This window comes from Apostichopus japonicus, chromosome 23, assembly GCF_037975245.1.
Source record: "Apostichopus japonicus isolate 1M-3 chromosome 23, ASM3797524v1, whole genome shotgun sequence".
Taxonomy (NCBI): Eukaryota; Metazoa; Echinodermata; class Holothuroidea; order Aspidochirotida; family Stichopodidae; genus Apostichopus; species Apostichopus japonicus.
Window position 1 is genome coordinate 17,721,809 of NC_092583.1, and position 26,693 is coordinate 17,748,501.

The following is a 26,693-nucleotide window of genomic DNA, read 5'->3' on the forward strand; positions in this document are numbered from 1 at the left end:
AACTTGATTACATTCTGGAAATGACATCACCGAATTTCCCCTGATAATAGTCTTCAATTCAAATCCATAAATATTAGTTGTTCCGTCCAATCAGTGTCAACCATTCGTGCAAGCATAAGATTAATCCTTTTCTTGGATGTATTATTATAAAAACTTTCAAATATCTGATTCTTGCCAAATGTGTAATTATACGCCAAAAATAGAAGTCCCTCAGCTTTGGAGAGTTATGTTCATACTTATTTTTAAAATTTCCCGGGTTTCTTTACATAAAATTTGGAAAAGCAAGAAATGGTCCCTCTTGGGTGCTTCAGCTTGATTTATTATCTCACTAGTAGTTAGTAACAATGTATGAGTTTAAGTTCAGGACTATGTGAGACGTTTACAGTCTCGTCCAAAACCCTGCATACATCAGAAATTGAATGCGTCTTATTACCAAGTACAACAAGCCAAGTTAACTTCCCCCATTCGCTCATTATTCGACTTCGTTGTTTACAAGAACGATAGGAATCCGCTATACATCAGAAAGACATCAGAAAAGCATTCTTCTTGTCATTTTTACTTATAAGGATTTTTCTGTCGGGATTTTCTCCGTCTTGATGAATGTCAATCAAGAACAAGAGAGGCGTGAACGGTTCACCCCCCCCCCACTCATTCCTCACCCACCCACTGTTATCTCAAATTAATTAACTTGTCTCTCTCATTTCCCTTTCATATCTGACATCCAAGCATGCATTATGACAAGCTGTCCCATTTCTAAAGGCCAACAATGACTTGTAAAATTACTTTCATAACGGCACTGGCCAAACAAACGTACATTCTCAGACATTCAGGAGTTGTAAGGTTAGACAATTAAATGCCACTGAAATGGAAAATGGTTTGAGGATGATAATCAAATGTTTCTCTTTGAAGTTTAAAATTTTTAAAGCGTGCGTTACAATTCTTTCACTTTCTGTTTATTTTGGACAATAATTATGACGTAATAACCAAACAATGCAACCCTGAAATTTCTCAGGAAGCTATCAACTTTTGCCCGATAATGTACTACAAAATAAAACCCGCGAACCTCTACAGATAATGCTGCATTTAAACACATAATTTTTTATCTCCAGTAAGACAATCGCCTACTGTTCTTCCTGCAGCCTGAGTGGTCTCTAGCCGTTCATAGGGGATGACGACACATTATAATTGTTTATCTCCAGTAAGACAATCGCCTATTGTTCTTCCTGCAGTCTGAGTGGTCTCTCGCCGTTCATGGGGGATGACGACACATTATATTTTTTTTTTTATCAAAAGTAAGACAATCGGCTATTGTTCTTCCTGCAGACTGAGTGGTCTCTCGCCATTCATAGGGGATGACGACACATTTTAATTGTTTATCTCCAGTAAGACAATCGCCTATTGTTCTTCCTGCAGCATGGGTGGTCTCTCGCCGTTCATGGGGGAAGACGACACATTATAATTGTTTATCTCAAGTAAGACAATCGCCTATTGTTCTTCCTGCAGCCTGAGTGGTCTCTCGCCGTTCATGGGGGATGACGACAATGAAACATTGAATAACGTCACCGAAGGATTCTGGGACTTCGAAGACGAGTCATTCGACGATATTTCAAAAGATGCTAAAAAGTTCGTCGAGCAGTTACTTGTTTTCAAGAAAGGGTAAGCTTTATTTTTACTGATTCCTTTTACAACTTACAATTTTTCATAATCTAAATCGCTATTTAAAAAAGTTGAAAGTATAACCAAGTCTATTAGATCATTATTAGACTAGATGGGCTGAGCTACCAGGTCCCTCGGAGATGGATAGAGCAGCAAACTGTGGACAGAAATATATGTTAATAAGAGAGTATATGATGAACAGACCCAACCTGCATATGCGTCTGTAGCGTCTTGCGCATGCGTGTAGTTACACTAGTCTGCGCTTTGTAGTTTTATCTGTAGAAACTTGTCAATCATTAACAGAGAAACTGAGTACATTCGAGTAAAAAAATAAGTCCGATGTATTTTTTTGAAGGGCTTACACCTCTTAAACCATAAGTTGTTTGGTGTGTGCGTAGTTGAATATCTAAACAGTTTGAAATTTAAGGGGGGGGGGGATGAAATACACGTTTTGTTGGGCTAGCTTCCCACTCCCTCATTCCGTCACTCCTTTAGCAACTGATTCGAGTTAATGTATTAAACACGATGAATTTCATTCAACTTTCATAATTATACATTTTTCCGTAAAAAGAAAATTCATTTTGTTCTCATAGAGTTTGTGTATCGTTTCATAAACATTTAATGTTAGTATCCAATGTGTATGAAGTTGTTCTCTTTGAATATAGGACTCGAAGAACGAATTTCTGAAAATAGTAAACCACCTCCAGTCCTCTCGATTTATAACCATATCTACTTTCTACTTTGTAACATCCAAGCATCAGAAACAATACAACAATAACTCCAAATATTCACGATGAAGGTGCTGTCCCATCAGTTCCATTTTTATGTATATATATTTTCCCGATGGTTGGATAGGTAGAAGTCTAACTCTAAGGGCATTTACCAGAGATCCGTACATGTGATGTCATTAATAAAAGTATTTTTAATCTGCTTTGTTTATAGAGGGCGCATGACCGCTTTACAATGTTTGCAACATCCATGGCTAACAACTCGCGACACTAGACTGAGCGTGGTAGAAAATAAAGTTTCCACAAACCGTCTGAAAAAGTTTGTAGCCAGAAGACGGTGGCAGGTAAGCTGTTTCCAGGTTTCTCTGTAATTTTGCTTTCATTTTTGTACAAAATTTGTGTACAAACTATTTGTACACAATTTTTGTGCTGCTCTAAACGTTTCACCATTATTGTGTTTTTTTTTTCATAGAAACCCAAGTTATTTTATATAAAAAGTAACTTTATTAGTAATAGTTTGGAGTCAATATACTTCGAACAGTTGTCACACTCTGAGATTTTTACTAAGTTTGTTAAATCCCGTAATTACGAGTTATTTAACATACTTATACACAGCTCAAAATCATTAATTATGAAGTCACCGTGAAACAGTTATATCTATATCTAGCCCCTCCCCCCTCCCATGGTCGCAGTTTCTGAAATGAGTCTCATCAAATTCCTGATGGTTATAGTAAGACGACAACATTTACTTACAAACTTCCATTCACGGGAATAATAAATTCATTTTTCCATTTTGGTTTGTGATGTAAGTTTAACAAACGTTAAGGTTAAGTTGTATTTACTTTGTCTGATTTGATTATTAATATTACTTTAATATTGTGTGTGCTTTTTCTTACATCATAATACACTTTTATTATTGAAGATGACTCGTGTCTCTAAACAAAGCTAGTGGTTTGGACCATTACCTACAACAACTTCATTCTATAAATTAGAAAAAGGCAGTAGCGCCCTCACTTTGTAACTAAATTAAGGCACATTACGGTAGCAGCAAATGTGACACTATAATGGAACAGGAAATATTCTTCATTGTTTATTGGAAACTCTATATTCTCAATAATGTGTTCTTTAATATAGATATGCTTGTATGAATTTAAACTTTCTTGTAAACAAAGAACCGCTCATTTGCTCCAGACAATAGACCACAAAAGGTGGTCTCTGACGTCATCATATTATCAAATGTTTTATCAAAAGTGTTGTTTTCCTCTTCTCATATTAATAATGTTGATTATCATTGAAATTTTATAAATTTTGGAACATGGTTCTTTAGTTGTAAATGTTTCCTTTGTTTAGAAGTTTATCAGTGAGCAAGTTATATGTAAGATTAAACAGTGGATAAATGATTTGTACATTTTAAAGTAAAAACAAAGACTATTTGGGGTCAAGTGTCATCAAAACATGACTTAATATGCTGTTGGCAGATGCATTCATACAATTGCACAACATTTGAAGAAAAAAATATCCATAATACAAAGTGCAATTATGATGTAGTGTTGACCCACATATGCACACAATTAGTAGCGGTTTTGTTAAACACGAAACTTCAGCCGCCGGTGTGTATACCTTTAGCCTCGAAACAACTTCTCCAAACGGTGGCTGCATCGATTGCGCATGCGTTGTGCTGCTTCTGTTAAATTGGTTTATTAATTAGATTGTTGTTTTGAAAGATAAGCTAATCTTTTAACTCAAAAGAAACAATATGAATATTTAGACTGGAAAATATTAGTTTTTATTATTCCTGTAAAGTACCTTTTAATTAAGGGAGAACGACCAATTTAAATGTTAATCCTTTAATTATAATATGGTTCTCCTTTAATCTAAGCTTTCATGCGTTGTATTAATATTAACTGTTTAACCTTCAAAGTATGCATAAGCCTACAGCTTGACCTGAGATACCAGTAAAATAACTTTCCTAACTACAGTCTTTAAAAAAATACGAGCGCATAATTTAAAGTTACAAACGAAAAATCGTACAGTTACAAACAGTTTCAACAATAGTGTTCTTATAAGGAAGGAAAGAGGTAGAAGTCCTCTTGGGGTTGTTTAATCCAATAATGAGGCGCTGAGTACCTACCACACTTGAAAGAAAAGCTTTGTAGACGATTCAATTATTCAGATTATATTCATTAAAAGGGGTAATTATTCATCCCTGGGGTTCTATAGGGGTAAAGGTACTCGTCTAGAAAACAAGTTCTGAATAGGGAAACAGGAATACCGCACACGCAACTATTCTTATCATTGGCTATTGTACTCTGAGTAATTACTCGGCCAAATCTCAAAGGAAAACCAAGAAATCTTTGTTTGCAAAGGTTTCCCATTGTTAAACTTGGCTGCAATCACTGCCTGATGGGAATCGTAACTCATCCAAGGTTCATCTCTATATTGCGAAGAATTCGGGAAAAGTTTGTAAAATCTTCGCATGTGATGTGAAAGCCCTTTCTGGACGTATTTATATAGTAGGCACATGATAATAATAAATAATAACAAAGATTAATAATGCACACGTATCCACCCAGAAAAGGGCGCTCAAGGCGCAAAAACCAATGAACTCCTCCAAACGTAATGTAAAGTGTCTGTGAAAGCTTGTTGCGTACGGTGAGTTTTCAGCTTCTTTTTACAGCAGGAGACATTCTTAGCCGTCTTGATTTCAAATGTTAACATATGCCACAATCGCGGTGCAGCAACTGAAGAAGACCACCCCCCCCCCCCCCCTCACCAGAATGGTTGGATTTAGATTCCCTGAGAAGTTACCTATCATTTAACGAGAACTACGAGGAATATTATTGCTGAGGCATATCAGAGATGAATAAAGGCACCACATTGTGAAAAGACTTGTAGATAAGCAGCATTAGCTTGACAACAATTCCATAAGTTACAGGAAGTCAATGCAGGTCTTTAAGGATTGGTGTAACATTTTTTTGCCAATATTTCTAATATGAAGTGAACAAGTACGGACAATGTTAGAGGATTAAATGTTTGAAGTCACATTTCGGACATGCTGAGGTCTAATTGAAAGATATACAGAGTGACAACAATTCAGGGCTAGATCTTGAATTCCAAGATAAGTTTGAAGACGTGAAAGCAGGATGTTGTGGTAAAATGTATCGGATGCTTCACTTATGTCCAAGATAATAAATGCTGTAATATTGCCATTGCTTAACTTTAGCCTAGGCTATAGTCTAAATTGATTTTACCTTGACAAAACTCTACCGAATAGCCTCCACCGGGTTTCGAACCCGGGCCTCCCGCTATATGCGTTCGCCCTAACCAACAGGGCCTTAGACACTGACCCCATGTACCCTCAACTCCATTGTCAAGCGGGAGCAAAACATGAAGAATGGGGACTGCTTACATTCAGTCGAATATTTAGACCACTCATTCGGGCCAAGGAAGCTCTTTCATAAATGTACATGCCCCTACCTAAATCAGTCGGGAGTATTTATAGCCCCCCCCCCCCACCCCTCCCTCATCTTTGAAATTCCGTGCACGTCACTCGTCCCCCCCCCCCGCTCCCCGTCCCTACTCTCTCTCCACCTCACTCTCTCATTTTCGCTCACACACGGGTCACATTCTGCACACACACACACACATACACACACTCTCCTCTCTTATGCATATGCATATGCCATGGAATGTTTATTGCAAGACCAACAACAACAACAACAGATGAAGGTGTTCCCAATAGCACATTCCTTTATTGGTGTGCAAGCAATTACATGTATTTTGCTGATATAGGGTCATTCGATAATGTTTCTCTATTTCGTGAAAATACTTAAAACGCCGACAATAATCACTATATAATAGAATGAGTCTCCAAGACACATTACGAGGTTTCAATGAAGACATGCAGAGGCCATGTTATTCTATAATTATCATCGTAAAGAGTCTTGCAATTTGACACCAATGGTGCGGAATGGCCTGACAAAATAAACCAGCAGACAACAGCTGCGGTAGTCTATACTACTGACATAAAATTGGCGGGAAACCTTGAAAATTTTGTAGCTACGCCTACCACACTGCTCTTATCTATTGTTGGAAGCGCATTAGTCTCTCTGTTAAAGCAATTAACTACTAGAAAAATGTTAAGTATATGAAGTATAGGCTCAAACATGTCCTTGTCTGTGCAAAGAAACATGGTTCTAAAAAGAGGACAACAATTTAATAGCCGAGAATCACGATTATAGAATATATACATCTTCACAAACCATTTCTGAACATTTAACTTTACAGTTTACAACCTGTGTTACTTAGCACTTAGACTATTTACAACATTGACTAATGAAATTTATTTGGATCCCATATTATCCTTTCAATTTACTGTAACTTTGATATAAATTTGTTTATGGTAATGTTAAATTGCTCAATTCCATATATTGATGTTTGATCGCGATACATTTTACTTATCGTATTCGTGGAAGAAGCTGCGTAATATCTGCACGCAGCCCCTCGCATTGGGGGTATGTACTTGTATAAAACTTCTAATTGATCTCAAAGACTGTTATTTTCCTTTAAGGTATCGGGGAATTAAATAACGCAATAGGTTTGTTAATATGTTGCGCAACGCAACAATATAGACTGTATACATTGAAAAGCACAATGTGTACCAAAAATTCGAAAGCAAGTATTACATAGAAACTTTGTCTCTTGAATAAGAGAATAACATAGACCAAATTCAAATATGAGGATATTGAACCTCTTTGAAGTGACAACTGAAACTTTAAAAAAAGATCATACTTCATTTGGATTTCAAGGTATACTCAAACGTTGGTAAATCCTCTCCCTATGTTTAACAAAGCAAACCTGGAGATATTTGTACCGTTTCCTTGTGACAGATTAAGGTTTCCTTTGCAACCATGTCACGCAGTATAAGACATCATTTTAATGTCTTTTACAGATTTCTCCTGTTAACTTTAATCTCCTAATTTAAGTCTATCTGTCCCAACTACATTTTCATCACTTGATAAATGCTAATCCCAGATCCTTCACCTATTGGCTCTTTTTAGCTCCGAAGACTGAAGCCCCAAGACTGTCCTCTTCTTCCATTATGTAGGGTTAATAGTGAAATGGAAGGCTATAACTTCCCTTCCTGGCTAACACAACGAAAGATGTTTACAATGGTTAGATCACAATGATCGGTATGGGCTTCCTTGCAATCCATTAACGTACATGTTCTTTGTTGTCATAAGTATATTGTGCGTTGTTTCTCTATATTTTATGTATAACCAGGGAGTTGTTATGTATAACATCAATGACCGTGTTGTCAATATTGCTCTCCTATGTTATATCAGGGTTCTTGAAGGCATGTATTCTTACTCCCTGGTTAATTGAAATACATTAATGCCTCAAATCTGGGGCGTTAATAAGGCCGTTCTCTTTGTTTATAGCGGATAGATGATTTCTGTTATAAACAATTACCATCGGGTATACTGTGAGTGCATTGTAGTTGGATCACAGGTTACAAACACATTATACGATCGTTCGATCGCTTCTATAAATTATATCAAAATCTCAAAGGCCTGCCTTCTTGCTTCACTAAAGTGACAATATTTAACTATACGAATTATTCAATTAGATTCGCCGGTTACATTGGTTTAGATTTAAGAGTCTTGTTCCACTTGATGAGGGTTATTCCTACACAAACTCAATAAATAACTGATTTGAATGCATCATAAATGAAAGTTAGACGACCTGACTTTTCGATCCTACTAAGATCTTCTTCAAAACGAAATTTGTAAAAAATATTCTACATGCCATATCAAAACGTGAAAACCTCATATATTTTATACATTTACGTCAAAATAACAGACGTTTTAGCAGTAAATAAGTGTTGTGTTAAAAGTGTTATTTTCAGAGAGCTTCCTTTTAATTATAAAGACTACATAGATGACATTGTATCATTCAACGTAAAATATTTTATGGATCTGAGGCATGAAAAGTCCCCTCAGCGAATCTCAATTATTCTTCTTGCTTTTTATATAAATATATTGAACCAAGCCACGTCAAAGCGACTGCATTGTAAATAGTCAATCAATTGACCATTATACTGATCAATCAATATTATTGCTTGTCTAATAACACAGCCCTTTGGTTGTTTACAATGTGATTGTTGTCTTCTATTAGCCACAGCATCTAAAATCAATAGACTGAGCCAACACCCCGATGGCTTGACGGACAATGATATCAAGTATAATGACCTTTGTCCTTCTTGCAACATTCTACAAGTGCCTATATGTCCATCCTTGGTTCGACTTTGTACCAAGAACAGAAGGCAAAATGTGAACGGTTGAATGCAACTGCTAGCTTCTTGACAAAGTTCATCAGGGTACGGAAAAACAGAAACATGAAATATACCGTAAGCAATGCTGATTGATAAATCTTACCGCCACTCTACTTGAATCACGTGACTGTCCTTAGCAACCTGTATTGCTGGGACTTGGGACGTGTAAAGTTAAATCCAGTGTAGTTGGAGCAATTTCAAAGTTCCACTGGTGAAAGTGTTGATCATACTAAAGTCCCCTTAACTCCAGATCAAATTCACCGCCACGGTATGTCGCCATTCAGGGAACCAATGCACTTTGTAATCAATGCACTTTGTAATCAATGCACTTTGTAATCAATGCACTTTGTAATCAATGCAATTTGTAATCAATGCACTTTGTACCTCAAATGTCGCATCGCATGGAATCAAATCCGGAACTGAGTCCCGATCAGAAGAAACGGCGGTTGTTACGCAGCATTGCGTATGGATGCATTGGCATAGTGTACCTTTATAGACAAAATTAATGGAGGTCAAATTTGATTCGGGAGTCAAATTTGATCCGGCATACGTCTTTTAAATTTGAATATTATACTCGCATCGACTACAAACATGCCATTGGAGTGTAAACTTTCCTATATTATACAGTATAGGCGTAATGCGTGTTTGTATATAGGTGAACTATTTAGCCTACGATGTACAATGCAATACATTTATGTACAAACACCGCCTTACGCTCTGTTTTCTTCGTTGAATCTCAGACACCTTAATCAGGAGCAAACTAAAATGGAACAATTCACGCAGATGTAATGTTGATAAGATGTTTTAGAAAACTGTTTAACAAGAGACAAAGGGCTACCATGTCATTATATCCGAATAATACACCAATAATGCCCCTGATTTAAATGCTTTGACATCGGGATAACATTTGTTCATTCACCCATCAGTAAATGGTTGGCTCTACAATTCATAGATTTTGTGGGCTTTTAATCACCTGTCAACATGCCACATCGGAACCGGTTGTTCCTTTTTATTTCCTTTTATTTCTTGTTCTTTTGTCCCGTCTGCTCTGTCTTTTTCTCTTCCTTTATAAATCTCAGCACGACTCTCGACTCTGAGGCTCACAGATTAATTTTTGTCCCATTCGGCGTCCATAGCTTGAATGTTCGGTGATTTTTCAAGGGTTCGTGGTTTCATAACAGTATCCACCTACTAAAGTATCTAATTAAATCAACAAAAGCAAAATGATCGGGATCTAATATAGAAGTAAAATTGTCGTGAAGTCTCTTCCCAGTGTCTCCGTATTGAACGAAACTGGAGGTATGCTCTGGATAGCCTATACTCTAAGTAGGCATTAGGATTAAGTTAAAGACATTTATGTATGTTTATAATTATAGGTTCACAAATGATGCCAGTAATGAATGATATGAAGTAGTGGTCATAGTGTTATGACGTCATGATGATTGGGGGCATATATGACATTATATTGACATCGTAAGACTATTTTAACAGAAACAGATATCGAGTCCTCTCATGGGTCAGGAGTTGTTTACACCTGTTATTATACCATAGTCCTCTCAAAGGTCATGGGGTCACCCGTATTATTGTATCGTGGTCCTCTCGTGGGTAATGAGGGCTCATTGAGATGTTGACAAAGGAGGCCATCTTCATCCTCAAGAGGGGGATAAGTTGATACATTGGTTGTTTAAATACATACTTTGGTCGAGGATGAGTATCTGCTAGCATGAGGAGGATATTTGATTGAAAAGGTTTCAATCTCAATTGTATCGTATGAGAGCTCTTACCCCCCCCCCTCTCCCCACCGCCATATGCACTGAAATAACTAGTGTCATGTGCGCATGTAATGTATCACCCCCCCCCCCCACACTTTCTTCACGTCACACACCATCAAAACGATGCACTTAAATAGCTGTTTATTACCCTTATCAACGATGTATTTATATATCTCTTTATTACCCTAATAACCAGAATATGGCAAAACAATCTCTCGTCTTGACTATTGTATGTAAAGCAACTTAGGTCTGTGCACATCTGCAATGAAATTGTTATAAGCCAGCAAATTTGTTTAATGCTAATACCTCTCTAAACTGTACTCCCATTCCATGCTTCAAAGCACTCACATTTATATTAAAAACAGTTCCTAACCTTGATCTGATAGAAACATGATATTCATACTGCTCATACTAACGCTACGAGTGCTCTGAAGCGGGACATGACAGTACAGTATAGAAAACTTGTCCCAACTGTAAGCAGCAGCCCTCTGTAACATGAATATGCAAAAGCACATTATTGTATTTAGCAAAACCGATTCTATTGTAGAATAGTATGTAGACATTATTGATAGTCAGAACTGTTATCACCTTGCCAACCACTTGTCTATCATGAATGGGTTCATTTATTGTTGATAGTTCAACTAAATTGATTTCAAACATATCTGCAAAGTATACAACCATAATACGAATATCATTTAGAAATGAAATTTTAGAAGAAGCGCCATCGATGACGGTTTGTTTCCGCGAATGTTGAAGATATTAAGAACATCTTGGAACTGCTGGCACTAAACAGTAAGCAATCTGCTACAACCTGAAGTTACTTTAAGCCGTGTAGCAAGTCATGTAAACATTAGCATATAAGACCGCTGCTAACACTTCCACGAAATTATTTACGTTTTGTAGATAACTGAGCAGCTGTTGCAATTTTGACGTTGCTACCTCCACCGTCACCGAAAACTTCTTAAAATAGCCTCTGGCATCAAGAAAGGTGTCTGTTTTGTGTTCATTTCCTTTCTAAGTAAAGCCTGGATTTGTGTGGCCGTTTGTTTGCTACCAACTCTTTTCCACCCATTTAGAGGTTTTAGTGACGAAAAAGACCGACCTTCCCTACTTTTTTTTAAAATGGGATTAACTTTTAAGTCCCACTCAAGAAAGATTTTGTCCCCTCAAGTACATACTCGAGAGGTTGTCGATTGTGTGAGGAGAGGATGTAATTTGTTAAGGAGTCCCACCCATCAGGCTCGGTTGGTTCCCTTTCATGGTCTCCTTGCTGCACTTTGCTGGTTTGAGGGTAACACTTATATTCTATAGTTCAGCAAAAACGCGATAATTTACAAAATTGTCACACATTCCAAGAAACCATTAAAGGAGTTTTTTCTTTGGTTAAGTGCAACAGTTTTCCTTCTTAATATTCCAATCATTGTTGTCACTTGTTGCCAAACATTTAGTTGTGATACTATACTGCTATCCACTGGGCTCTAATAGTTCTACATAACATTTTTACTTCTTGCAGAGAGAGGGAGAGAGGGGGTGTGGGGAGGGGGTTCTGTGCTTTTTCTTATGTTTTCATCTAAAGTTTAAATCTAACATTTTAACTAAACAAACTTGCACGGGGTAATAAGGCGGGCCAATGGATTTCCCACAACCCTCCTGTGGTTTGAGCTTGCCACAATTCCAAATGAGGGGTGTACGGTACAATTAGTGATACTATGTCAAACCCCCTGCCCGCACCTTTCCAAGACAGATAATAGGCCAATACATGCTACTCAGCAATACTAATAGTTGATTGTGTATCGCACACAAATAATGGCTGTAGTCTAAACATCCTTTCTTTGAGATCGGATGAAACATGAACAAGAAGAAAGATAGCAAAATCATTCCAATAATTATTTTTCTGCCGGATGCTGAACAGTTTTGCTGGTTTTGATTACGAATGCCTTAAAAAAAATCAGAAAAAGGAAATTGAATAATATAAGTCCAGTTACTGTGACAAAGTCATATTACTTCCATCCTTGGACTCAGTCAGGCTTAGAACGGAGTTCGTTGTTTTCGTCTTTTCGTCTATCTTGGTATTAACATGGAGGTAAAACCTCCATGGTATTAACAAACAACTCTTTTGTGTTAGTCGGTAATGGTGTAGACATTTCCCCCTTCTCCCCACCAACAATATACCTCCTAGCAGCTCTGGGACCAAATAATTTACTGTTTCTTTGGTCTCGCTTGGGGTCTCTTTCAATGTTCATTGTTTAAAATCTGTTCTGAAAGTAAACTTATGAACAATACCTCGTTAAAGTCTCAAAGTATATAAAGAGCAAGGATTTGATTTCAACGCCTATTATACTTATCCGACTTTATCAATTGGCTTTCATAGCAACTCCCTCCTCAAAGAGACAGGCGCTCACTTGGCTCTATTAGATGACGTCACAGGCCTTCCGGTTATTTTGTTGTTTCTTTGAATGAAAATCACTGCAAAAGTACACTCAGTAGTAAAAAGGAAAAGAATCGAATGAACAGATGGATCCATGATTGGTACAAGGGTCCAACAGAACAAGGCGTCCTTCATTTGTTCACGAATACTCTCGTTTTAAAGTTTGACTTCTTTATATGGTCTGTCGATGTAATGGTGACAGGCTAGGACAAGAAACAAATAGTAGTTGATAAGTTGAGGTGATAAGCTGTTCCGTAATGTAATACTTTTAATCAACTTGTAAACGATAACTTCTATCTTGTCGATCATACTTTTACTGGAAGTTCGGATTAATAATTTTTGATCGTCATAATGCCTTCCAGATGGGATGAGCCGGTAGTTGGAGCATGGCAGGTTCGTTTCTTACTTGATTCTATCAAATTTAATTGATTCTATCAAATTTAATCATTTCTCATGTTTTAGTCTCTTTCCACTTTGCGTGTGCATCTGTACTTTGCACGGCGAGGCGGAGGGGGGGGGGATATGGGGAGGGAGTGGGGGAGGGGGAGGGGTATGAGGAGGGGGTGAGGGGAGGGGAAGACACGTAGGGAAAGACGTAAAGGGAAAAAAGGCGTGAATTGTAAAAACTGTATAACAAGGGATTGAACGTACGTACATTCACGTTCCACGAATCTCTGGATCCTGGTTAATTGTGTGGTACGTACTCGCCTTGTACCGTCTCGAATGACTTCTGATGCAGAGGGCGTCCATTGGTACCTAATCAGGTACTAAGTACGAAGTGTACGATACTTTACGTAACCATTAACGCATATGTACAGTATGCACATTTTGTCGTTACTAATAACAAAACGTGCTAACTGCGAAGGGATGGGCATACAACTAAAGTGGAGTGTGGGATTTTCCCTTCATTACAGAACCGCGGACCAAAATGTGATTTATTTCTTACGTTGTTTCTAATATGACAATGACGTACATCAACTTGTTCGAGTATTGTATATTTGTGCCAGATCTATAGAAGAGCGATGTGGCATTATGCTTTAGGTTATACAATAATATATGTATGAATAGGCCCAAGCTTCAACTGTTATGAAAATTGTTAAAGAACGAAAATATGATACTGTTAATAATAATAGTAGTGACGGGTGTTCTTCGCGGTAAGAATCATATGTTGCGACGTCACATACTGTTGTAACACAGTTTTATACAAATGTCTTTTTTTCAGCGAGATTCAGAGATTTGGTTAATATGTTATGTCTGTACATGGTGACACTTGGCTCGTTGTCAAAGCTTAAGAGAAAGAAAGTCATTGTCTTACTTTATGATTCATTGATTTGCATTTTACATCGCCGTGCATTGTTTACATTGTGGATAATCCAACGCGACTCATGTCCAATATTCGACTTCAAAGTTTATGGAATAGGGATGAACCGACCCCCAACCCCTTCCCAAACCCCATCCTATGTTGTCAAAATCAGTGAGCGATTGTGACAGGAGTCACATATTCTTAATAGCTACGATTCATTAATATAGTCCCCATGCTCCACACATATTCTTAATAGCTACGATACAGTATTATAGTCGACAGGCTCTACACCTATTCTGAATGGCTACAATACATTATTTCCACAGGCTCCTTACATATTCTCAATGGCTACGATACATTATTTCGAGCGATTTCCGCTTACATGAGTTACAGAGTTATTCACAATTCCAGATAAACCCCCTCTGTTTTGAGTTTCACCGTTTCGATTGATCAAAATTAGAAAAGTTCTTGCCCACATGAGGAGGGGAACGGGGATGTCCCTCTCCCCATTCCCCCTCCCCATTGCCCTTACTTCTCTCGCCCAGATCGTCTACCCTTCGAATCATTAACGTCACTTTTGATAACGGAACGGGTAATAAAGATTGTTTTGAGAGGATCTTTGCAGTCATTTCTGTGAGGTGCGGCACGTTTCCCTCATAAATAACGTTCCGATGTTTATTATGTTTATAACTTCTCTCCATATAAACCTTAGAGTAGCTGTGCTTTTCAGATAACTTTTCACTTCCGCTTGTTGAAGAGTCACTTAAGACTTGATGAAAAGTTGAAGCATTTCACACGATTATCGGGGGAGAAAGCTCACTTAATTACGTTTCTATATTTGGTTTAATATCTCGATTATCGGGGGAGAAAGCTAATATTAATATTTCTGTTGTACATCTGCAATACTTGTAATGAACATAATCTTTCGCAAGCAGCAAAGTAACAACATAATGGACCATCACTCTAGAAGCTGCACACCGTAGTCTACCTTCGTTTCTCTCCATGTAGTAACACAAAATGTTAGATGTTTTTTGCGAAATAAATGCCAAACGTAGATTGAGTCTCAGTTTTGATCCGTAAAGAGAGTGTATTGGGGGGGGGGGAGGTAAGTGGAGGGATATTAGCAGTTTGCAAGCAGTAAACAGATGAAGAAGGTGTGTTATTGTGTCCATATGTGTAGAAGTTTCTTACAGCTTTCATTGTTCTCCCCCCCCCCCCCCCTTAATCTCTTAATTTGCAATCGTTATTGTATCACCCTATTCTCGTGAGATTTTGGTGAACTACAACGAAAATTTATGTTTCCACACTCTTTGTCTTCCTTTAACCGAGGGCCAAATGTTGAGCATCGAAAACTACAACAAATTCAAGCTGAATGTCTTCTTATTTGTATTATTTTGATCATTCTGTTTGCAGAAAACAACTCATGCTGTTCGTGCAATTGGAAGGATGAGCATTTTACGGCTAGCCACTCAACAACGGAAACAAAACGTTTCGCCCACTACACCTGACAGTTCATCCGAAAAGAAAGAAACAACTGACATAATGTCCGGAGACGATCAGAAGTCGTCAGATAAAGAAGAAGAACCAGAGAACAGGCAGCAAGAATTGACAGCTTCTCATACACAAACATCGCAACACGAAGAAGATAAAGCTGAGAAGAAGAAGAAGAGTTTGGAAACCTCACTGACTAATACGAATGAACGAGCACATTCTGCTGAAACTAGCAAGAGAATAACCAACGAAGGTGACCCTACTGTCCACAGAGAGAAACAAAGGACTGCGATTGATGAACGAAGCCCACCAAGTGGCTTAGAAGAAGAAGAAATCAATAAGGACAGTTCGCATGGAATAGGAACAGCCGTTTCAAGTATTGCGGGTTACGGTTTTAATACCAGTAGCTACACCTCACAATCTCAAAGGAAAGATGCACGTGACAGAAAGGTAAGATCCGGTGTGAAGGCTCTTGAAGAAAGATTTCAAGATTTTGATGAAGAAAGGTCCGTTATTCGTCATCTCCCTAACGAGACGGGACAGCTCAGTCTTCGAACAGACCAGTGCGATGGGGAGTCAACGACTGCTGCCGATCAAACCGAGGCCAAAGATCGTTATTCTACCAGGGAGGGCATGAAGAATGAAGAGGTAGAGAAAGGGTCTAACAAGAGGGGATCGATCGGTACAGAGGGAACAAAAGGTGGACCTTTACCAGCGTCAGAGCAACAACCTCCTGCACTGAAGTCCATACTTAAACGGCGTCCGAAATCGCCAACTAAAGATAGCGTCGTCCCATCTGATTTGGAAGCAGGTTGTTTAAAGTCACGATCTCGCCAAATTAACAGTTCTCTAAGCAAACCTTCTGAGGCCAAAGACGACTTTTATGATTTACCGAAAGGTGGTGGAGGAGATGTTCTGTCAAAGGAGGAAACATTAGAAGATTCAAACTACATTCCTCGCTCACGCAAAGATTTATGGGAAGAGGAATCTGACCTTTTAAGGAACACCGAGAGAGGTAAGGGCAAAGAGCGAATCGTTACCAACGGTTCTCTCAACAAACAGAATGTTTTGATATCTACTACAAGCGATCGCGAACTAGATGTACAAAGAGACGTTATCTCCTTATCTGAACAAACTTCGCAATCCTTTGAGGTGAACTCAGAACCACCTGTACCATCATCATCCTCATCATCATCAGTAGCAGCAGTGACAGCAGCTGAGTTAAGAATCACTGAAGGGATTAGTGTTGTTGGCAGCGACAGCAGCAGCAGTAAGTGCGTCGGTACTAAGCTACTGTTGTCGGTAGACGACAAGGAGGGCTGTGTAAACGTTGAAACTAAGTCAACAAGAACGAGAGCTGATTTGGTAGAGGAACTAAGCTCGATTTCTTCTTGCTCGAGTGACAGTCACGAGCCACCTATGCAATCATTACCACAAAACCATTCACAGCAGAACGCAATGGAGAGCTATTTGTCTCACAAAAGAGGCACTAGATCCACTTCTCCGTACTCAAGGAGAATTGGCCAGCGACCTGACGACGGTAACAACAATGTTTTAGCCAAACAGGAGGTCGCACAAGCACCGGTATTCTTACAAAAGTTCCATCATATCGAGGTGTCATTACCGTCAACATTCGAGGTTAAGTTTGAATGTAAAATCGATGGCTATCCCAAACCAGAGGTTTTATGGTATAAGGATGGAAAACGAGTTTTAGAAGGCCATGACCGTTATAAATTTCAGTCTGGCCCGAATGGATGGTTTTCGCTTATAATACCCAAAGTCATGGAATCAGATAAAGGAAGCTTCATGTGTGAAGCTAGAAACTCTGCAGGAAAAGCCAGATGTAGTGGAAAACTTATTCTTATTCAAGGTAAGAAAACATGAAAACATTTCCTTCGCTTGGAATGGCAATAAACTCACCACACCGGCCAGTACTTATAGTAACAGTGCACTGATGCATCGCTATAACATTAATTCGTCTTCATCGCCGCACAAAACCATTTTAAATATCATTTTTAATGTTTTGAGTTTCCGTTCTCTTTTGCTTTTTTTCTCTGTTGTTAACTAATTGTTATCTCATTAACATTCTTCAGCTTAAAATATTAACACAAAGTTGGTTAATTTTGTTTTGATTTCTACTGCTTAAAACAACAAAACGTTGATCTTCCATTACCTATCTTCCTTCCTTTTCTTCTTTTATTTTTGTACATAAATAGATCGATGTTACTTGTACAATGCTTCATGGTAGTAATTCTTAAATTCATTTTTATCTATAACGAGACCAAATTAACCCACACAAACTGCAAATTTATTTATTTTTTATATGCTTTTAAGTACTATTATTCTACAGTAATAAATGTTTTCGAATTGCTTTACTGTTCAATTTTTAGATTCTACTTTGTATATGTCTTGCATATGTCTTGGTTACTAATTTACATTGAATGAAGTTTATCTTTAACCTCGTTCTAATATCCATTTGTAACGTTTTGAATGCAATCGTTACTTTGCAATTACATATTACACTTATTAAATGTCATGAATATCAAAAAATATTAATCGTAAGAAGTTTTCAAAATTGCTTCTCTTAGGGTCCTGGTCATATTAATTATTCCCAGACACCGAGAAGAGCTCAAGTAGACATGTCTGAGTAATATAATAAAATAATAAAAATTGTGGTAATAGCGATGACCTTTGAACGTTTCTGTTAGCTTGGTAACATATATATGAACTAATGGGTATAGGCACGAGTCAATACATTTACAACATTATTTCATCGCTTTGTATTGTATTCATGTAAAACTCAATGCGCAATATGAGAGACCTGTCATTAACAATCTTACACCTTCAAACTTTAAATTTACACTTGATCAAACTACGTCCCTTATAGGCCTACATCATGGATCAGGATTAGACGTAACATAACTGGCATGTATGCTAGCTGAGAGCATGACACATCTTTTGATCTATATTTGAAGCGAGTTCTCACATTGACTTGATATACACCTCATTACGTTTTCTGCAGAGTTAATGAACAATGAAGTATACAGGATTAAAAAAATGATTTAACAAAAGGAGGGGTGTGACCCTGGGGTCGTTGAGGCAGACTCTCATGTAAACAGTGTGTGAGCACACAGCAGAAATTTAAACTTTGAGACTTGAATTAGTGCAATCTGAGGCATATCTGGGCAATAAATTAGGTTTATAATTAAATGGTTGTGCTAATAACTACTTATATTGTTTAATGAAGTTGAAGGGGGAGGGTGGGGGTGGGTGTATTCACCCATCCCATTCATCCGCGCCTGATTTAAGACCTTGTATGTTGTGACGATCTGTGGACCACATCCAACGCATATGGCGGCCATTGATAGATGAGTTTGAGAAGTTTGCTAGTGAATGAGAGACAAGGACAAATCAGAATAGTATAACTCCATTGAAAATCAAACCATAAGGATAGGACTATATCGATCACGTTAGGCTACACTGTGTAACATTGGACTATATCGATTACTTTAGGCTACACTGTGTAACATTGGACTATATCGATTACTTTAGGCTACACTGTGTAACATTGGACTATATCGATTACTTTAGGCTACATTGTGTAACATTGGACAATATAAATTTACTATGGTATAGATCCATTGCTTCTACTCTATTGCTTTATCGTGTTATCACGTCTAATAACTAAAAATGCCTAACAAAATGACTAACTAGTGGAAGAAAATACATTGTCACCCCCCCCCCCCCCCTCTACGCCCTATCCGTACCTAATGTTGACCAATCCGTGGAGATGACCCTCTATACATGTGTTCCTAAGTTTGGTGTATTAATTAACGATTAGAACAATAATTGGTTAACAAAGACTTAATCAGTATAAGAAGATACTATAAGGCTATATGTTTCCTGTTTGTTAGGAGGAAATTAGAAATCTTTGGGATGTTCCGCCTCCCCCTCTCCCTCCCCACTCCCCCTCCCCGCCCATTTCTCCTTTCCATTAGACTGATCTATACATCTCAAGCTATCCCGGTCGACACCAGCAATTAAACTTACTCACCAAATGAAATGAAAGTTCTTGATTGCTGGTCATATTCACTGACCATTTCTACTGACGGTTTTAGTTTACTTGAGTGATGGGTCGTTATAGACATGCCGTCATCTTCGAACATGGACAGTTGAACCAAGATAATATTTGTTTACTTTCTCCTATTAAATTAATGTTACCAATTTTCACAATCAAATGCCTGTTGCAATACCGCTTCTTTGTTGTATTTTTGTCTTTCACAATCCATCTTTCACTCGGACATATATTGTTCAGTCCATTCTGTTATAGAAAGGAATGTAAGTTCGGTTCGCACAGTCTTTATACCCAGACGGCTCTCCAAACTATAGAGAGATGTTTTGAATCAAACAGTCCACATCGATGCACCAGTGATCAGTATTAGACATTTACAGCAACTCAGAACAAACAAAACCTACAATGGTCCCAATGCTGCAAATAGGGCTTTGTGTACCACAGAAGCTGTTAAGCAAATTGTGTGTTTACTATAGTCAATATGTTAGGATATTCAAGTTACTAAACAGGAACGCCCAGAGAGTCCCTACCAGTTAAGCCAATGTAATCACCAATTACAGAATTCAGTCGTTAAGACCTGGAAAACTCCTTTCATCTTTCGGAAAGTACAATTGCACAGGGGTTTTTTCAAGACGCAAAGGAATGTGTGATTAACCATGCAGTTCCGTATCAATAATCAAATAGTATTAATATTTCTTTGTGTTTATAAATCACACAACCACACTAGAATGCACCACTCTTGATACTTCCAACGAAAGATATCAAAACATTATGGGGCTCACAAGGGCTGTTAATATATATATTATATATATATATATATATATATATATATATATATATATATATATATATATATATATATATATATATATATATATATATATATATATTTACCATTGTAATATTGCATGTTATTTGTTATATTGTCATTGTTATATCATTGCATCTAATGCACACGGAAGAGATGATAGACAATACACACACGACTATATATTTATGTGCATTGGGCACTCCCTATCTCAATATGTCACACGTACTATATACTGCTACAGAGTGTAATTTGAATGGTAAACAAAGCTATACAGTTGAGCTATGAGGATGGCTGGTTTCCTTGTGTAATTGTATAGTGTTATATTGTTGTACATTAACAACATAGATAATGTTATCTGTCCTTATACTGATACGCATAATTGAACTTTGTATTGTTGTCGTTCATAATAACCGAAAGCGCGTTGATTATCACATAGACCCTATACAAGTGAACAAATACAAACAGATATTATATCCATCAGGATAAAGGTAATCATTCCTGAACAAATACAAACAGATATTATAATCCATGAAGATAAAGTTAATCATTCCGTTTCTATAACAACTTCCGAAGTTTGTTCTCTTGTATTGTTTTGTCTGTCGTCAGTAGAGCTCTATGACTCACTCTTTGGTTAGCAAATACATTATTACGACGCCATACTCGACGAACCTGGAATCCCCTGTTTTTGTTGTTAGAGCGTTCCAATGCTAGATTTATAATGATTGGTTGTTTTGTGGATTAAAGGAGTGGTCTACGTCCATTCACTAATTAGATGTATTTTCAAATGTAGGCCTAGTAACCTATGCAACTAAATCAAACTTGCACACCTAAGTTTCCCATTGATGACAAAACTTTACACTATATTTGGCTTTTGAAAAGTGTTTCTCCCACCGGAAGGTCTCATGTTCCCCCCCCCCCCCTCCTCTCTTCCCCTCTCCGCACACCCCGCCCAACCTCATCTCACCTACCACTGCGGTCTATCCTACAATGTTGAACTTGTGTACACTTTCTTCAAAGTACACCTACTTGCCTTTAATTTCTTTAAATTTACTACCGTATCTTCCTAGTTTTATAAACTATTTAGCGTACAGGCTATATTGGTGCAATGGTTTGTAAGAATGTTATGAACGTTTTGTTTACTTTCATTGACCTATTTTACACTAACAACCCCGTCCCGATTCTTACATGCAAAATAGGATAAGCCTAACTGCTATATGTGTGAAACTGTTGATTGTTGGTATATTTGTTAAGTAAAGTTACGGATTTTCTCAAGGTGGCGAAAAACAAAGCACTTTGTGTCCAAACATATAATTTGAGGCATTACATAGCAAGCCAAATCCGATGATTTGCGAATTGTTTTTAATACCAACAGATTACAGCTCCATCCGCTTAAGGACGTTAGTTAGTCAACTCATTAATTGAATCAGCCAAGTACCAATTAGAGTTAGGGGAATCAACTTATCATGTTATCATTGCAAATTGTCATTGTCTTTGTTCCAAATGTCAATAAGATTACTGATACAAGGAAGGCTATTCCGTTCGTTATGTGATTGGAGGTAACCTTAGCACAGTAGTAGGACTGTATATGGATGTGTAGGTTCTTAACAAGATGAACGAGAAGAGATAAGCCTAATACATCAAGTAAGTCAACAGTATGTATTATCATTAGAACCAAACACATTCCATCATCGGTAACACCTGTGTGTATGCTGTCTTATTCGGTAAGCTTTTACGCACGCTTTATCAATACTGCCAAACTGTCGTATAAAGTTTTGTTTTTATATTTTGTTTTTATTGTTGTTGTTGTTGTTTTTTGAGGGGGGAGGGGGGGGGCTATTGAGATAACCCCGTATCAAGACAATTCACGAATATTAAAAGACATAAGACAAAGAGTTTGGGTGTATAGCTAGCCATTACAAATATTGCACGATTAATAGCCATTATACATACCATCATAATCTGTTTACCAGTATGTATTTAATGCTTACATTTAAAATGTCCAATGTGATATATTTTATGTTAAACGTGACTACGAATGGGTTTCCAGAGAGTACCTTAAAGAATGACAAACTACTTGATTCTACTTATAAATTCATAAGAATAGGGTCCTCTATAAATATTCATGATAGAGAACTCATTTGACTTGAAACGTTCTGTCGTAAGGACCGCACATAGAGACGGGGGCCCTGATGACAACAGTCTTTGTTTATCGTGTTCATTGTTCCATTCGTGCACATAGCGTGGATCAAGTAACGTGTGAGTGGAACCCTTTAAGACTTAAAAAGTAAGCTTACGTCTTGTACCGTGCACAGACATAAATAATACCTCTTTATACCTTCTTTGATATAATACTTTATTTAAATAATGATCCTTTTCATTCGTTCAAGTCAAAGGTTAACTCCGAACTATAGAAACATAATCCGGTAAATCCTAGAGAGAAAAAAACGAGTTCCATTTTGTTATCTTTTGGGAATACGGTTTAGCTTGTTTACATTTCCTGCATAATGGAGGGTCGCCGAACTGGTTGTTATTTAAGGATTTCGATAAAAAGCTAATTTATAAGTCCTAAAAACAGCTTTGGAAAATGAGGTTAGTGATAAATACGTACAACAAGTCCTACTTGCGAGAGAAGACAGAATTGCCAGTGGGGCTCGTTTATCCATCGTCGCTAAATTTGACATAAATCTGATTGCAAGGAGAATGGAAGCCTAGCTATTATGCTATTAATATTTATAACCGTATTCGCACAAATATATGACATTGTTTGCGGCATGGATAGATAGAGCTGCTACCTAAGGGATATTTCGTTGTCAAGTACCAGCTCCTTGCATGTTAGCAGATCCCTGATGTGCCTCCTCCATGTTGGGTGTTATGTCAATACCATGCCACTTCTAGCTTCACCATGAAATAAGACTCCGATATTCGGAAGGAAACAGTAATTTTTGACTGTTGTTAATATGATGACGATGATGAGGCCGATGGTGACAACGACGAAGACGATAATAATAGGCTGCCTTTTATTCGCTTTGAAAGAAACCTAAAATGGCCATCGTGTCCTACTTCACAAATATGTCAACACTACTCGGCGTTCCTCTCTGCCATAGCCAATGAAAATAAGCATTCTGTTAAAACCCTCTATTTTATTGTTTATGTTTTCGTGAAGAATTCAAAATTCTTTTTAGTAATATTTGTAAATAAAAACTGAGAATTCGAGGACCGTATCGGCGATTCTTCTCTAACACAGTTTATGTGACAGAACGATGTGAAGGTCAAGGTACTGCCATAACATATTACGTCATACTTACGTCAGTTGTGTATTGTGGAAAGGATTATTGTTTTGCGGTGTATATAGTTACGGTGCCTCAAATTAGAACGCCACACATAGGTGGTTGCATCTTGTACAGCAGCAGATAGTCAACAAACTAATTTATATCGATTGTTCGATCACAGTATCATAGTAATCTGCTGTCCGGTGTGGTTGTACTATAACCATAGCTTATAGCTGTTAATCCCCTGCAGAATGCTATAATTGGAAGTAATTGTTTGTTTTCTTGCAATGTGAACACAAGATTACGCTTTACGCTTTGGCCTAAACTAGCCGAACGGTATAGCCTTAGTTAAGGTGGGGGGGGGACTGGGGGTAACCAGCCATCAAGGGGTGGGGCCTAGTCTAGGATGGAGAGGGAGATAAATTAAACCCAGTCTTCAAATGCTTGCTGTTGTCGACGAAGATAATTTGTAAACAGTAGCGTTGGTATGTTAGGTTCCATGCCCGGTATTAACATCTGTCAAAGTGAGTATTCAAGATTTGCGACCAAGACGAGCAAGGGTCCAGTAATCTGGTCATTATTGATTCTTGGGAAAATATTTTGCAAATATTTCACAACCGTGACAAGAGAGGATCCTATACACCGTACACGATCGTCCAAAACAATGAAGAAAAGGGTGATGACGTATGGCTATGTAAGGTCAAAGCTCACGGTCAATGTTTACGAGACTTTAGGGTGGGTTCTGTGGACATTTTAATGTTCTTGTTTTTGCCCCTGTCATGTAGCATGTTTCAAACAAATCGATATTTGGATTATAATCACAAATGTGTAGCAAGTAACTTCTGTAGGATTGCAGAAATGCTCGTCTTGGTCAGATTTTACATTATAAATAAATAATAATAAAAGTATCAACATTTGCCAAACAGTTTGTCTCTTATAGTTTGACCTCAGTGGAACTGATATATTCCCATTTCATAAAATCCCAGTTTTATCAATATTTCACCAAAAAATGTATGCATCTGGTTAACGAGAACGGAGAAAAGGCTTTGATGGATCCATCTTGGGAAATTGTGGGGACAGGAAGGGTGCTGGGGAGGAGTGGTACATACCGACAATCCGCAAATGCAGCCTATATCTTTTACAGCATATACGATAGTCGATTTACTACCTGCCCAATCCTTATTACATGTGGGCCTACGTGTAATTGGGGTTCCCCTTTGTATTACTAAAAGCTATTTGAAGATACGACCGCTTAACACCCCCCCCCCCCCTCCCCCCTTATAGCCTATGTGATTTATTTAACAGTTTAGTCCATAATAGTATATGTTTCTCATGGAGGTTTATCTTCATTGACTAATTTTAGTCGCAAAGTTTTGTTGTTGACGCTCGATTCCATCGCTTCTGATGTGATTAAATGTAGTCAGCGCAGGCCCCAAATTATAGGATGCTATAATTGCTAGAAGTTTTCAAAAAATACATTCCTGGCGGTCTTTACTCTCCAAATTGTTCTCAGACATTTTTAACGAACACACAATGTATGACTGTAAGTCCCAGTGAGGAAAATTTCCTTGAAGTTTGTAATAAAAACAGTTTAAGAATTTGGACCAAAGGTGACCATATTTGAATATCTAGCATATTTGGGGCCAATACAGCATACCTTTAAGGTACCTTATCTTTCGTTTTAATGGGTGAAATATATGATAATACCAGATTGTGCCAACCTCAAAAAAATGATTTAATAGAAAATACCGATATTGAGAATGCTGGCAGTTATGAGAAACTCTTTGTAAAGGACAATACCTTTGGGGTTTAATTAATTCCCTAATCCATAACTAAATAAGAACCATTTCATGATGCTAGGTTTCACTAAATGTAGAATATAATACGCCTACTTGTAGAATTTGCTGACTGATCGTCTGGTTACTACGACGGACTTTTCAATATCTTCTTTAGTTTTTCCTTTCCGTGTTTCACGTCATCGATCTAATTCGTGAAACAATGACCCCTAAAATTACTCTGCGCATTTTACTTTTTAGATGGTATAAAGTTTCCCTACTTCCGACTTTGAACATCTTTCAAGATTTAAAATCGATTGAAAATGAGGTTGGTGCCATCTTCCTGTGTGGCTTACATTATTAGTAGTATTACAGTAAACCAAGATTTATCATTCTACTTTGGTTTTGTTGGTTACCAAGAATTCCCAGTCTGCGTATCTTAACCTTTGAACTTTAAAGCCACGTTTTAGAATTCGACGGCAATGTTGTCGACAGTTTTATGAACATCCTTGCAGAGAAATCGTCAGGCGGTGATATTAAATTATCCTGAAATTGGCAGAGCGAATTATACATTCAGAACGGAAACATTGCTGCCACTGGAACTGATAAGGCTCACGACCGCCATTCCGATTAAGCGCACTCCTTCCTTACCCCCTCCCCCCCCCTCTCCACACACACACACTCCATCCACACACATTCACACACGTGCAGAGAGACAAGTTGGGTGAAGTTATTACCAAAGAGTATGGCAAGGTTACTAAAGCCCTTTATCAAACCTTCACGCATCACCTCCCACACGAATATGTGACTGGGTCGAACCCCCACCCCTACCCATAAAACTGACCGCATTTGAACTAACACAGGTTCAATGTACTTTTGAAAGCACCATAAACTTTGATGTTGTTTGTGAAACTACCCTGGTATCAGAAGTATCCAGATATCCTTTTGATTCATCTGACACAACGTTGTCCAACACTGCTAGAATGAACACCGTTTAACACAACGTTGTTAAACACTGCTAGAATGAACACCGTTTAACACAACGTTGTCCAAC

At 37.8% G+C, this 26,693-nt stretch overlaps 1 protein-coding gene across 4 annotated transcripts in view; it reads left to right on the top strand.

Annotated features, from left to right (window-relative positions):
- LOC139965033 (myosin light chain kinase, smooth muscle-like) overlaps positions 1-26,693 on the top strand; it is a 116,341-nt gene that overhangs the window by 45,698 nt on the left and 43,950 nt on the right. For all 4 annotated transcript variants that reach the window (XM_071967197.1, XM_071967194.1, XM_071967195.1 and 1 more), the window contains 3 exons: positions 1,504-1,656; positions 2,599-2,728; positions 15,635-17,582. In XM_071967197.1, coding sequence (XP_071823298.1) covers positions 1,504-1,656; positions 2,599-2,728; positions 15,635-17,582 — 2,231 coding nt within the window. The remainder of the gene's footprint in view (positions 1-1,503; positions 1,657-2,598; positions 2,729-15,634; positions 17,583-26,693) is intronic.